The following is a 15,089-nucleotide window of genomic DNA, read 5'->3' on the forward strand; positions in this document are numbered from 1 at the left end:
ACACACACACACACACACACACACACACACACACATATATACCAGGGGTGCCAAAACAATGTATACAAGTGGACACTGACACTTTGGTCGACGTTGCTCAAGCAATAGTTTGCCATAATCAGAAGTGTCTAGACACTGATGGTAACCATTTTGAGCACCTTTTGTAATTGAAGAAGTCAAACATGACTTGTATTCATCTTTTGTTATTGGTATATATTGAGTATTACAATTTTAATACAGTTTTCCTTCCCTAAAATGTGCATACACTTTTTTGGCACCCTCTGTACATACATGCCTATACACAATGGAATATTATTGTGCCATTAAAAAAAAAGAAGGAAATCCTGCCATTTGGGGCAACATGGGTGGACTCTCAAGGTATTGTGCTAAGTGAAATAAGTCAGACAGAGAAAGACAAATATCATAATCTCACATATACGTGGAATCTAAAAAATAAATAAAAAACTCAAACTCATAGATACAGAGAACAGTTTGGTGGTTGCCAGAGGTATGGGGTGGAGGTGAGTGGTGGGCAAAATAGGTGAAGGTGGTCAAAGGTACAAACTTATGGTTATAAAATAAATAAGTCCTGGGGATGTAAAGTGCAGCATGGCAGCTCTAGTTGGTAATACTGTATTGTATATTTTAGAGTTGCTAAAAGAGTAGATGGTAAAACTTCTCATCACAGGAAAAAAATATTTGTAACTATGCCGGGTGATGGATGTTATTTAGACTTATTGTGGTGACCATTTCATAATATATACATATATAAAATCATTATGTTGTACATCTGAAGCTAATATGTTATATGTCAATTGTATCTCAATAAAGATGACATATACACACATATATACATACACATTATATATCTCAGCAATGTGGTATATGTTTTAACTGTTATAGAAATAGTCAAACCACAACCCCTTTATAATGCCAATGACTGTCTTAAAGACTCTGACCCTTTCCAGGAAGGCCTGGCATCTACTGCTCCACTGTCAGCATGAGCACGCAGATTCTCCCCATAGCCCCCCACTGTGTGTCTAGTCACATAAGGCTAAAGGTCTCTGAAACCCAAAATTTCCCCAAAGATCTGGCATTGTATGTGGTCCAATGTACAAATATTTATTCTCCCCACCACCTTCACTATCCTTTACCTTCTTGTTTTGAGACAGGTATAAAGATAGTCTAACAAACAACCTACCATCTGGAATTGACAAATGTTAACATTTCAAAAATATTTGCTTTGTTTTTAAGGCGTAGGAACAAAGAACCTTCCAATTCAGCCAAGACTGATGAGCCAGTCAAGTTACACAGCACCCAGCTGTTTTCAGACAGCTCAGGGAGTTCTTGATTCCTCAGAAGAGCCTCAGGGGGCCTGACAAGAAAAGGGCCAGGGAATGAGAAATCAAGAAGTAGGGTTTGAGGATCCCACTCCTGGTTTCCCTCAGCACCTCATAATCTGTATTTTATAGATTTCATTTGAGAAAAGGATGCCACTGAACCAATCAACATAAGGCAGAAGCTGGACACATGGCAAAGGCAGTGAGGTTAAACTGATATGGATTATTTCTGGCTAAGTATGGATGGGGAGGGAGAAAAGGAGAGAGAATGCAAGAGGAGTTGTTACATTTTCATTGTTTACAAGGTAAACTTAGTGAACTGTGAACATTTCAGAGGCCAACTCAGGCTCTTCACAAATTCAGCTCTTCTACCAGATAAATTGTATTTTGTCACATCAGAAAAGTCAACCCCAGGAGTTTACCTATGAAGAGAGATAGAACCCTGGGCAATTCTTATTGCAAAAATCACCATTTAAAATAGGAATCACTTCCTGAAGACACCTCAGTGGGTAGGGAACTGTATTCAAGTTTCCTAATAACATCCTGTTTTCATCATGTCTGAACATAATTACTATCCTGTATGTAACAATAGTGAAGAGAGCTCCACGGTCTCTTCTGGGCACATCCTGGAGAGACCTTGATAAGTGGCATGTCCCTGGCAGGGTTCTGACAGTGTTCCCCTTCAGGCTTGGTTTTAACTGCCCTGACACAAATGCAGACAATAGTAATATAATCATGGTTTCCAAGCTGGGCTGGCTGAGGTGGCCATTGCATAGGGAAGTAATTAAGCTGTCTTTGTTTCTTTATCTTCTGCTCTGGGAGTCAGAAAAAATAATTGAAATATGGTTAGAAATCCACCAATAGTGAAAAGAGAGCCAGGAAGAACAATCCTAAAGATTTAAAAGCCCCAAATGCTCTTTTCTTCTGGAAAAGTGCATGTTTCAGAGGTTTTTGTCAGGTTGAACTGAAGGCTTTTTGATGAATTTGTAAGGCGTCCACAGTTTGGACCCTAAGGCCTTCTTTGCCACTCCACTATGAGAAATGTGGGGCTCTGGCCTGTGCTTGCTCCAGACTGCCAGCAGAGAGCAGCAGAGAGCAGCCACCACTTAAACGTAAAAAATCCGGAGACTAAATTCTCACCAGTCCTTTGCCCAGTTTTTACATTCAGACCAGTAAGTGGCAAAGAGCATCCTTGTACTCCTCTCTGCCACAGTCCTGAAACCTGGGCATGGGGACATCTAGTCCATGAATATCATGAATATTGACAAAGATGTAAAGAACATTGCTTTTTTCCACTAGTTCGTTGAATGGTTAAGTACACGGACTGGATTTATATCTCAGCCCCTTCCCTCCCATCTGTGTGACACGGAACGCTATTTATTTATTCAAATCTTCAGTTTCCTCATCTGTAAAGTGGAGAGAATATTGGCACTCACGCTTCATATTCATAGCACTGTTATAAGGATTCAATGCAATAATATATTCAGAAACTTGACCCAGCAATGGGCACTTAGGAGATTAACCAATAACTATAAGTTGTTGTTATTTTTTAACCAGCTGGTTTTTGTGCTTTGTTGGAGTCTTTTATGAAGTTCACATCTCAATGGAAAACAATTTGCTGTACATGTGGTCAGATTCTGGTAACGGGAAGTGTCAGCACGGGAGCTATGAAGAAACAGCTCCACGTGCCTTCCTTGTGTTACAACTTACTTGTTTGTTATCATTTTGCTGTGCTAGCACTGCAGACCCTCAGAAAGAAAGGCTATGCTCCAACGCACAGAGAGAACAAAGTATTTTGGGAATGACGTGGCCTTTGCTCCCAATTATTTGGCCCAAAAAGGGAAGATTGGCAGCGGGTGAGGCAGGACAGGCAGCCTAGGAAATTGACAACCCTCTCCAGGATACAACATGAGTTACCTCAGTGGTTACACAAGTAACAAGTGACTGTATCAGCACCTACAGCTGCAGAAGAACAAGAATAAGTTTTATCCAACAGGGCTAATCCCCTTGACTGGGACCTGACCTTTAGCTAATTATAATGTCATTATAATCTCATTTACATTGCAGTTACTACTGGCTCCCAGCATGCATCTGATACCATGAAAGTTCCAGAGGAGCCAAATAAGGAAGAAAGATCAGGAACGAGGGTCCCGCCCAGAGGGAGGAGATGAATGAACCACAGCAATGGGACGTTGCCAATTCACACCCATAGGAGAGAGAAATACCCCTGGTCAGGACTTCCTGGGCAAGATTCAATCTCTGAGTTTGCCCACACTTCCCTCTCAAGTGTGTACTTTCATTTAAAAAAACTCCCTGTGCTGTCCTGCATCTTGAATTCTTTCTCATGAGGAGGCAAGGACCTGGTCTCCACTACTCTGGGTTGAGTCCTCTCTTTGGACGTGTCCAGGAGCCTCCGGCAACACAGGGAGGGAGTTGGTATTTACTAGCGTTCTTCCCTCTAGTGCTTCTAGGCCTGACTTGTGGTCAAGACCAAGGAGAGCTGCTCCATCCCTTACTGTGCATCAGATTCTACATGGGAAGGGTTTTAAAAAATACAGAGGCCTGGACCCCACCCAGTGACTCCTCTCAGTGGGTCTGGAGCGAGGCTAGGCATAGCTCTTTTTAGCTCCCCAGGCCTGAGAACCACTTGTTGAAAACCATTTCCAAGCGGTTTCCCAGGCAGTGTGTTCTCAGACTTTAGTCAGGTTGCTGAAAATTCTGATTGCCAGGCTGTATTACCATGTGATTCTAATGCAGTGATTCTTCAGCCACATATTGAAAAATCCCACCCTGGTGGATTAGAAAGCCCAAGGGCTGATGAGCAGATGGCAAAAAGAAAGTGCAACTTTGAGAAGTTGATTCTAGTCAAGCAAGCCCTGTCAATGAGCAGGAACATCCTCACCAACTTTACTCAGCCCTGCGCCCAGAGCTTTACACATGCGCCCGAGAATGCTGATAACAACTCAGAAGGAGGCCCCATGGACAGTTCAGGGCCCTCAATGGGGCCAGGAAATATATGCTGAATAAATGAGGAAATTGCAGCATAAAACATTACAATATTTGCCTAGAATTCCAGAGTGGAAACAGTATACTAAAAATCTATATATAAGAGACATGATGACAGATCTTTTGAAGAAGATGCCCGAGAGGAAGAACCTATAATTCTAGAAAGTGAAGTGAAAGCCACCCTGAAATTATTGGGAAGAAAACCACCAGAGGTAGATGGGATAGCTATAATTTCAAGCTACAGAGACTGAATCTGTCAAAGTCCTAACAAGAATGTGTCAACAAATATGGAAAACAAAACAACGGCCTGCAGACTGGAAACATGGAGATGCTAAGGAGAACAGTAACTATAGGACCATTGCTCTAATTTTCCCCAGAAGTAAAGTGATGCTCAAGGTGATGCAACAAAGCCTTCTATTTTATATGGAACAAGAAATGCAGGATGGTCAAGCTGGATTCAGAAAACGAAGAGGCACTCTAGATCTAACAGTGAGCATTTGTTGGATACTAGAGTACTCCAAAGAATTGCATAGATCATGAAAAGCTATGGGTTGCTCTACACACATACACACAAATGTATTTGCCCCAGCACTTGACTGTCCTGATGCATAACCTGTACTATCAAGAGGAAGCCACTGTCAGGACAAAATATGGAGAGATTAAATGGTTTCCTATAGGCAAAGGTGTCAGGCAAGGGTGCATTTTGTCTCACTATTTGTTTAATCTCTGTGTAGGACATATATGAAAAACTGGGCTATACTTAGAGAAAGGAAGCATAAAAATTGGTGGAAGAAATATCAATTACGTAAGGTATGCAGATGGTACCATCTTACTGAAAGAAAGTAGGAATGATTTGAAAAGACTTCTGATGAAAGAAGAAAGTGTCAAAGCAGGACCACATCTGGATATCAAGAATACGGAAATCATGACTACAGAAGAAATATACAACTTTAATATAGTAAATGAAGACCCTGAAATTGTTAAAGATTTTGCTTACCTTGGTTTCAATCATCAATTCAAATGGAGACGGCAGCCGAGAAATCAAGAGAAGGCTGAGACTCAGAAGGGCAGTAATAGAAGAATCAGGAAAGATCACCAAGAGCAAAGATGCATCATTAGAGACCAAGGCTAAGATCATACACACCCTCGTATTCCCAATTAGTATGTACAGATGCAAAAATTGGACAATAAAGAAGACTGACAAGAAAAAGAAAACGATTCACTTGAAATATGGTGTTGGAGGAGAGCTCTACGGTTAGCCTGGACCGCCAGAAAGATGATCACATGGGCCTTAGAGCAAATTAAGCCTGAAACATCGCTGGAGGCAAAAATGACAAAACTGAAGCTGTCCTACTTGGGGCACATCATGAGAAGGCAGAGTTCTTTGGAAAAGGCAATAATGCTGGGGAAAATGGAAAGCAGCAGGAAATGAGCAAGACCAAGTATGAGATAGACTGAATCCATAAAAGAAGTCATAGGCATGAGTCTACAGGAGCTGAACAGGGCTGTGAGGACAGGACATCGCGGATGTCACTCATTCATAGGGTCCCCAGGAACTGGAGCTGACTCAACGGCACAAAAACACATAATGAGGAAATTACAGCATAGAATGTTTAGATTATTTGCCTGAAGTCCCACAGTGAGCAAGTGATAGAGATAAAATGAGAATTCAGGCAGTACAAGTCTGGAACAAACTCTCTTCCCCACAAAGTTTTTTTCCTTTCTCTGTGGATGTGCACCCAGGACATGGTACCAAAGAGTCAACAAGATAAGGTGATGGCTTTCTCCTGTTCACCTAACTTTATTAAAGAAGCAATACTGAGGAGCACCTCAATAAAGAGGTAAAGGGTAATAAAAATTTTTTTAAAAAGTGAGAGGAAGGAAGATTTCACTCAAAGAGGGAAGGTTGGGAGAGGGTGTGGAGAAAAAACTTCGGGGACCTCTGAACCCCTCCTCCTATCTCCCCTCATTAGTGGTGGCTGAGGCCACCCAGGGACTCTGGAGGTGGGCCAGGGCTCCTGACCCTGCTTATGGTTCTGGTGCCCTAAGAGTGATGCTGAAGGCGGAGTTTGGGAACCTGAAGGAAACAAGAGGGAAGGAGGATGTGCATCCCCGGGGGTTCCTGAGCACAGATGACTGGGCGACAGAAATGGCCTAAGCCAAGGTCAGGGCCCTTCTAAGTGCAAGGCCCAGCACAGCTACACCGATCTCCTGCCCCAGAAGCCAGCCCTGCCTGGGGAACCCCCAGGGCTGTTTAAGGATTAAATGGGCTCCTGTATGGCAGAGTGCTCAGCACACACGTCACCGCAGAGCAGGCATTGGGTACTGGGAGCTGCTGCACGAGAGTCACAGGGCTTCTCCACGAGCTGGGCAGGGGCTGGTCCTAACCTGGCCTACAGGTCAGCTCAGCATGAAGTACTCCCGGCCCAGAGCTCCTGATGACAAGAGCTCTCTGCCTGAGACTTTCTAGCACAACTCGTAGAGAAAGTTACTCTTTACAAAACCCTGGGCTATTTCAGAATCCAAAGGATCCAAAGTCCTAGAGTCAAAGGAACACTGAAGGAGCATACAGTCTAACAGGACCTCAGAATATAGAAACACACCTCCAAAACCACTGCATCCCACCCCAAGGAAGGACCCCCAGGCTCGCTTTCATATGAGACCAGCTTGGGAAGAGTGTTTACAAGGGAATTACCACCAGAACAAACCAGACAGTCAGCCTCTGCTTGTCTGATACCACATTCCAACCACCACGTATGAACAAACACCACCCCACGCATTCCCTTGAGGCACATCTCACCATGGATGTTTTTCTGATGTGCCTCCCCTTTCTCAGAACAGCAGTGAGGCAGGAGGCATGGCCCAAAGGATATGGTGGGCAGACATGGAGAGAGGTGATAGCGGAGATAGGGGGAGAGGCGGGTGATGAAGCCATCCAAAAGACCGGGAGGACAGTCTGATGTGCTTCTCAGATCAAGGCTGTTCTCAGGCTTGAGAGTTGCTCTTCTGAATTTTCTAGACCAAGGCTTCTCAACCACAAAGAGATCTAAAGTGGAGATCTGACCAATGCACTCACCTCCCTAAACCTTTCAATGAACTCCTATTGCTGGCTCTTAGGGGTCAAGCTTGAACATAGCCGGGTTACACAAGGGGAAGGGGCTGCTAGGCCACCTCAAAGACTGCCTCTTTCTGAGGAAAATGGGAATCACTGCAGGGCTTTGAGGAAAGGAATGGTGTGATCTGGCTCATGTAAATTTCCAATAGCCCCTCTAGCTGTTATTCAGAGAATAATGGTTGAAGCTGGGACACAAGTTATAAAGCAACTGCAGTAATCTATGTGAAAGTGGGGGTTCAGACCAGCAGGTGGGCAGCAGGGATGGTGAGGAGTCTAAGAAGAGGCATCTTGTGTCTTGGAGACCTCAGCCTCCTAACTCTTGCTCAATGCTATGTGAATGCTGTTCAACCTAATGCAAGCTATCTCCACATAAATGAGTTTATAGTCATTATACAAATACATGTTAGCAATTAAGATAAAGATGCAAAAGATTCCAATAAAATGCCTGAAGCGTGCTTTATAGAAAAGCCTATTAGGTTCCTAGGACACTTAGTAGATGCTTAATAAATGTATACTGAATGGATAAATAAATGAACAATACATCTTATACTGTGTGAATAATTACTATATCCTTTAGACATAATCATTTATAGCCATTAATTCAAAGTATTTTATCACCATGGATGTAATTCATTTTGGTTGCCTTGCTTTAAGAATTATTTTTGGCTTCTCTTGCCACCATATTATAAGTCATTTAAGCTTCATTATTTTACCCAGACCATAAATTTGTTTTTAACAATGACCAGACTCAAAATGCATTGTTATTAACTTTGTGTGAAAATTGAGATTAATGCTACAATTAGCTTGATACCAATGACCCTGAGCCTCATTCCACGAGGTGAGAGAGTTCCACATATTGACATCCAATGTCTCTCCCAGCTTGAAAATTCCAATATTTGATATTCACTAAAAAATGTATTGGAGGCCCATCATCCCATATATCTGAAAAATGCACCAAAATCAGGTGCATTTTGGAATTCAGATAATTTTGGATTTTGGACTTGCGTAATATATTCAATGGAATCTGGGCAACACCTTGAAGTTAAATAGTTTGGCAATGAAGTGTATGAATATTCACACATATGATGACAATAAACAGCCTCATATAAGTTCAGGTCAGGTTTTACAGTAAATTAATTATAAAAATATTTTGGAAAAAGAATGAAGTTGGACCCTTACCTTACAAAAATTAAATCAAAATTGATCAAGAACCTAAATGTAAGAGCTAAAACTATATAACACTTATAAGAAAATACAGGGGGGAAGCTTCATGATGTTGTATTTGACAATGACATCTTGGATGTGATACTAAAAGCAGAGGTAACAAAAGAAAAACAGATGTATTGGACTACAACAAAATTTAAAACTTTTTTGCATCACAGACTACATCAACAGAGTGAAAGGACAACCTATGAAATGGGAGAAAATATTTGCAAATCATATCTTTAATAAGGGGTTAATACCCAGAATATATAAAGAATTGTTACAACTCAACAACAAAAGGGTAAACAACCTGATTTTAAAATGGGCAAAGGACTTGAACAGAAATTTCTCCAAAGATGATACACAAATGGCCAACAGGCTTATGAAATGCTCAAAATCACTAATCATTAGGGAAATGCAAATCACAACCACAATGAGATACCACTTCACACCTACCAGAATGGCTATTATCAGAAGAGTTGGCAAGGACGTAAAGAAATTGGAACCCTTACACACTGCTGGTAGGAATGTAAGCTGGTGCAGCTACTATAGAAAACAGTATGGCAGTTTCTTGAAAAGATTAGAAATGCCATACGATCCAGTAATTTCACTACTGGATAAATATCCAAAGGAATTGAAAGCAGAGTCTCAGAGAGATATTTGTACACCCGTACTCATTGCAGCATTTTTCACAATAGTCAAAAGGTGGAAGCAACCCCAATATTCATCAACAGATGAATGGATAAACAAAATGTGGTATATATGATGGTATATTATTCAACCTTAAGAACAAAGGAAATTCTGACACATGCTACATGAATGAAATTTGAAGACATTATGCTAAGAGAAATAAGTCAGTCACTAAAGAGTAAATACTGTATAATTCCACTTATATGAAGTAGCTGGAATAGGCAAATTCATAGATACAGAAAGTAGAATGGTGGTTTTCAGGGGCCAGGAGAAACGGGGAGTAGAAGTTATTGCTTAACGGGCAATAAGTTTCAATTTGGAAAGATAAAAAGTGTTCTGAAAATGGGTAGTGGTGATGGTTGCACAACAATGTAAATGTACTTAATTAATGCCACTGATTTGTCCACTTATAAAAGGTTAAAATGGTAAACTTTACTATGTATATTTTACCAAAATTTTAAATAGTTACTCTCATTAAAAAAAAGTAGTTTGATATTCTGAGTATTGTGGCTTTCAGAATTACAGATAAGGGGTCCTGGACAAATTAGGTTGTTGATTTATATCATGTATTGTTAGTAAAAACTTGTTAGCAGACTTACCAATCGTCATAAATCTAGTCACTCACAAAAGATGTACAAGTTACTGGGGTAAATAAAACACTACTATTGCCTTGATGGAGGAATGGTCCTCCTGGCAAAGGAAGGCCATTTTCTTTGACTAAGACTTGAGGAGGGGACTTCATCCCCCCAAATCAGCTCTGATTCTTGTTGATGTGAGCATGACCCATCTCCAAATCAGTTCAACCTCAATCGAAAGTATGGTGAATTGTTTTCACTGGAAATCAAATGTCTTAATCAGCTCAAGCTTGACTACAAAGATCTAAGAGAATAGTGTCTCTCATAATAAAGCTATAACACCGTTTTTTTTCTGAGCTTAGTATTCATCTTAGTTTATCTAAAAACTTTTTTCTCTCTTAATGAGTAACAATTAATAGTTATTAGAAGATGCAAATAGTGATTAGGAGGTACAATCTTTATCAGATTTGTATAAAACAAAGTGCAAACTATGAGATTCATTTTGTAGATCTTGTGGACGTCTATAGGAGGGTCAATAGAAGTCTTTACAGATAGCATACTAAGTACAGGCACACTTGGAAATATTGCGGGTTCAGTTCCAGACCACCCAATAAAGAAAGTATTGCAATAAAGCAAGTCGGAATCTTTTTGCTTGTGGAGGGTTTTACCTTCGATTTGTGAAAAACACAACATTTGTGAACCTCAATAAAGCAAAGCCAATAAAGCAAGGTATGCCCCTAAGTTTGAACTTTATAAATAGATTTGGATTCCCAAATGCTAATAAGTGCAGTTTCTGAATTTTAATTATTATACTTAAATTTAAGGAACACAGAGCATCAGTACTATGTCATGGGAATTGGAATATGGCCACGATTAATTATCTTGCTAAATTTGTTTAGAAAGCTGTTTGGCTGTTTGAGTAAAATGAAAAATCACTATATTTCCATGGAAATAAATTCAAGAGTCATTGTTACACAAACAGTGAAAATATGGAAGAAGACTCATTTATATCAGGAATTCTTACAAGAAAAAAAACTATTCATACATATAGTTTCATGTCCAAGTCCAGAGCAAGGAGCCTTTCATTCTTTTGACTCTAGACATTTATCCTGTTTTTCCACTAAGGGCTGGAACAAACACCAATATTTCTTTGGAAGTTTGATAGTACATAATGGACTTCTGTTACAGTCTTGCCAAAAGGATGATAGGCAATAACAGATAACATTTACTGAGTGCTGACTATGCACCCTTGTCTTATCCTAAGCACTTTGCAAGTGTATTTAATCCTCATACAAATCTATGTTGTAAATTGGTGCTAGTATTATTCCCATTTTATAGATAAAGAAACCGAGACCCAAAGATGTGAAGAAATTTGACCAAGGTCTCAAATCTATCATAAGTAAAATTTAGATTTGAACAGAGGCTCCCTGACTCTGAGCCCATATTCTTAACTTCCACTACTATGATAGCTATTATTTGAAAGCTATTTTAAAAAATAATTTCATTTTGTTTATTTATTTTTTTAAATTTATTTATTTTCAGAGGCTAAGTGCAGTCACATTTAGGGTCACCAACTTATCCAGAACGTCATCTTTATAAATGAAAGTCCCATTTCCTGAGATACCACTCAGTAGTTTTATCATTATGTTATTTTATCTTTGCATCAGGACCATTGCTAGTTCATACAGGTACCTTTATGCACATTTGAAAAAAAGGGTGTCAATTTATTTTTAACATACTTTTGATTTTGTATTTGATATATTTATGCAAACTGCCTTAAATCCTTTATGGAATAAGATGGGATACAGAGAAACAAATATAAATCCACAACTTCACCTCGTATTTAATACTCTTAGAGTTATGGGTAAGTATTAACACATACGTTACCTTTATATCCTTGTTCTGTCTCCCTGAGATCAATTTTGGTTATTGGTTTGAAATCAGTGTCCCATAATCGTATACAGCCATCTCGTCCGCCAGTGGCAAAGCCTTCTTCACAAGCATACATGCTAAAGATTCCAGCCTGTTAATTAAGGCAGATAATACTCAATGCTGCCATCATTCTAAATTGTCATTATAGTTGGATTTTGATGATAAAAAACAAAACAAAAATAAAAAATCCTTTCATCTCCACTGAAATCCTGACAATAGGACAAATGTCCTTCATTTTAGCTAGAGTAAAAATTAATCATAGTAACCATCAAAGCAAACTAGTTCAAGTGCCCTTGCCATTACTAATCTGATGGCAGGTTGTAAAGAAAAAAAAATTATTCAGAATTCCTTGGTTAAAGCAGATATGAAAATCATAAATTCCTTTTTGTGACAAGTGATCATTATAAAGAACAGTAAGATGACGATGGTGGATGTGTTTCATATAAATTGCTGCCCAAAATAATCAAGTAAAAATATACAGGCTAGGGACATAAACACTTCTACAGGTACAAAGATGCCTAAATGCATCTCCATGAGCTCAGAAGGCACCACCTAAGCCTAAGGGAAAGCATAAATTACATTTGCATTAGTTTATTAAGCATCATTTGAAAATGCTTCTTCACATTTGAAATAGTTTCATAATTTAAAGATTTTTTTTACAGGTAATTATTTTATTTGGTCTGTTTAAAAGTGCTACACATGTATAATGTTGACAGAAGATCCAGTGTAAAGAGAAATTAGGTTACTAAAGCATCTTCTTTTATGAATGGGGACAAATACTAACCTCTTACGTGTTTTAAAAGCTGTTGCATAATTAGTGAAGCCAAGAAAACTGACCTTCAACATACAAGACAATAAAAGAACTAAAATTTTATAGCTCTTTTGCTAAGAATTGCTTAAAGTTTTCTTCCTACTAGGAGTGATAAGAGATCAGTTTGGAGACAATAAACTAAAAGTCTGTCAAGTTTCCAGTAACATTTTACCCCATTTCCATATTACATACAACAGGCTTTACCTTTCACATCATATCCTCAATTCTACTGGGCAATCCCATTTTATCATTGGTAGATACAGCAATGTAAGCATTTTAATAATTGTCAAAATTGAGCAGAGTGGTTAGAAGTAAAGTTCTTATAGAACAGACCATCAAAAGAGCTTGTCAATAGTTTGTTTGCAGTTTAAGAGCTTGCCATGTGAACAGAGAGGTGACGCTCTCTCATTCAGAGTGAGGAAAATATACCTTACTAATTAATGTAAAAGTAACAGTTGTCTCCACCTTTAATATTCAACAAATGGGCAGGCAACAGGCCAGCAGCAGTGACATCATCCCAGACCCACTAAGGTGTGAGAAGTGCTGGTCTATAAGATGAAACTGATGATGAAATAGTTGTTTTCTGTCAAGCTACTGTTGATGGACAACACCACTAATCAATCAATCATCGAGGTGAAGACTAATTCAGTTATTACACTTTCAAAGTATTTCTTTTAAGATGAACAAGAATAATTTGGGAAATCTTTACATGAATGTTTAAAGAGTGTTCAGCAGAGTCAGCTGATCCTAAAGCAATGTGGAAAAAATAGTGATTTGTGACCTTATTTAATAAATCATAACCAAAATTTCCACATGGGAATACTCACACTATGTGCCCCTTGAATGGTGCGAACTAAATTGAGCCCTTTCCAGACATAGATGTCACCATTTAGAGCACCAGAGTAGGTGATGTCTTCTTTGGCACACGCAAGGCAAAGGATGGTCTGAAGGTCCCCTGTTTTGCCAAATATCCCCCTTTTTGCAGTCAGGGCATTTCCACATAGTGTCCAAAACTAGAAAGTAAGTGATAAAATAAATAGATCAAAAAAAAAAAAAGAGTGTTGTAATGCATTACATTATTGGTATTTATTTGCTTATGTTTCAATATATTTTACACAATTTTCTATAGCTGAACTAGGCACACATAATTTAACTTATGTTAAAAGTTCTCTGCTGTCGCAGCAAAACACAAAACATTTTAACCAACTAGTGGCATATGGAAACTTACAATGATATTTCAAAATGTCCAAAGTTCCCAAATTCCAAAACTTTGCTAATTGCTTAGTGATAATTTAATACAAAAAAGTCAGTATTCTCAGAGTTGGGATAAAGTGGCTGAATCATGTGTTTGTTTTTTATTAATTTCATGTCAAGTTATAGAACTAGTATAGGTTCATTGTAGTGAAGTTTAGAAATACAGAAAAGTATAAAGATGAAAACTGAAATTATCCACACCCTCCTGTTAACATATTGATATATCTTCTAGGCGTATTTTGGTGTATATTTTTGGAAATAATTTCTAACTGAAAATGTTATAAATCTTTACTGTAAAAATGTTACTCAAAACTATGTTTAAATATAAGCTATATTTCCATACAGCTAAATAATTGACTAGCATAAAGTTTGAACTACTTTATAGAAGGCAGCAGGAAGACTCCCATGGCTATATAGAAATTAAATATTTTTTCACTTTGACATCATTTTTTTAAGTGTATGAACTGGTACAGCTTTGCTGCCATATATACAGCCCTTATCATTTATAATGGCTCTTTCAATATGTTCAGTTATTTGATCTTCTCCATGACCTTGAGAATACGCTAAGGCAGATATTATTATCCCCATTTGGAAGTGAGGGAAAGAGAGCATAAGTGGCTTGCCAAAGGTTCAGTGGGGATTACATATGAAAAAATTTTGAAATCTTCATCTCTGCCTTGAGAACTTTAAATCTAATGAAGATACATATAAAACAACAAGAGATGACTTTAAGGCGGTATGTTCAGACTACATGTAAGTGGCAGAGAATTCAAAAATAGAGAATCATGGTGAGTTAATTGGAATGAGCAAGAATAGGATTTGGATTAGTGGCGAGGAAGAAATTGCATTGAGGTTCAGGAGAGTGGGATTAGACAAATTCAGGTGACAGGAAACATGAGGAAAAATCAATGACAACCCTAATACTTTGTGCCTGCAGGTAAGAAAAATCAAGGCCCTCACAGAAGAATTGGGTATTCCGGGAAGCAGTTCTGGGATGGTTGTACCACCGAAGAGCCAGGATTCAGGCAGCTGTGGAGGAGGTGGCCCTCAGGGAGGGTGAGAGGCAGATGTGCAACCTTTGAGACAATACAGGATTCTTCTCTTGTTAAGGAGGGAAGTGTCAACTCTAGTGATTCATTTCTTTGGGCATTATTATTTTTATA

General features: G+C 38.8%; 1 protein-coding gene across 8 annotated transcripts in view; it reads right to left on the reverse strand.

Annotated features, from left to right (window-relative positions):
* The window catches only part of EML6 (EMAP like 6), a 282,005-nt gene that overhangs the window by 139,262 nt on the left and 127,654 nt on the right, over positions 1-15,089 (reverse strand). For all 8 annotated transcript variants that reach the window (XR_002126189.1, XR_002126190.1, XM_019662103.1 and 5 more), the window contains 2 exons: positions 13,500-13,685; positions 11,817-11,952 (listed from right to left, as the gene is read on the reverse strand). Coding sequence is in view for 6 of the 8 variants with exons in the window: in XM_019662103.1 (XP_019517648.1) it covers positions 11,817-11,952; positions 13,500-13,685 (322 nt within the window). In the remaining 2 variants the exon portion in view is untranslated. The remainder of the gene's footprint in view (positions 1-11,816; positions 11,953-13,499; positions 13,686-15,089) is intronic.

Source organism: Hipposideros armiger, unplaced genomic scaffold, assembly GCF_001890085.2.
Source record: "Hipposideros armiger isolate ML-2016 unplaced genomic scaffold, ASM189008v1 scaffold_366, whole genome shotgun sequence".
NCBI lineage: Eukaryota > Metazoa > Chordata > Mammalia > Chiroptera > Hipposideridae > Hipposideros > Hipposideros armiger.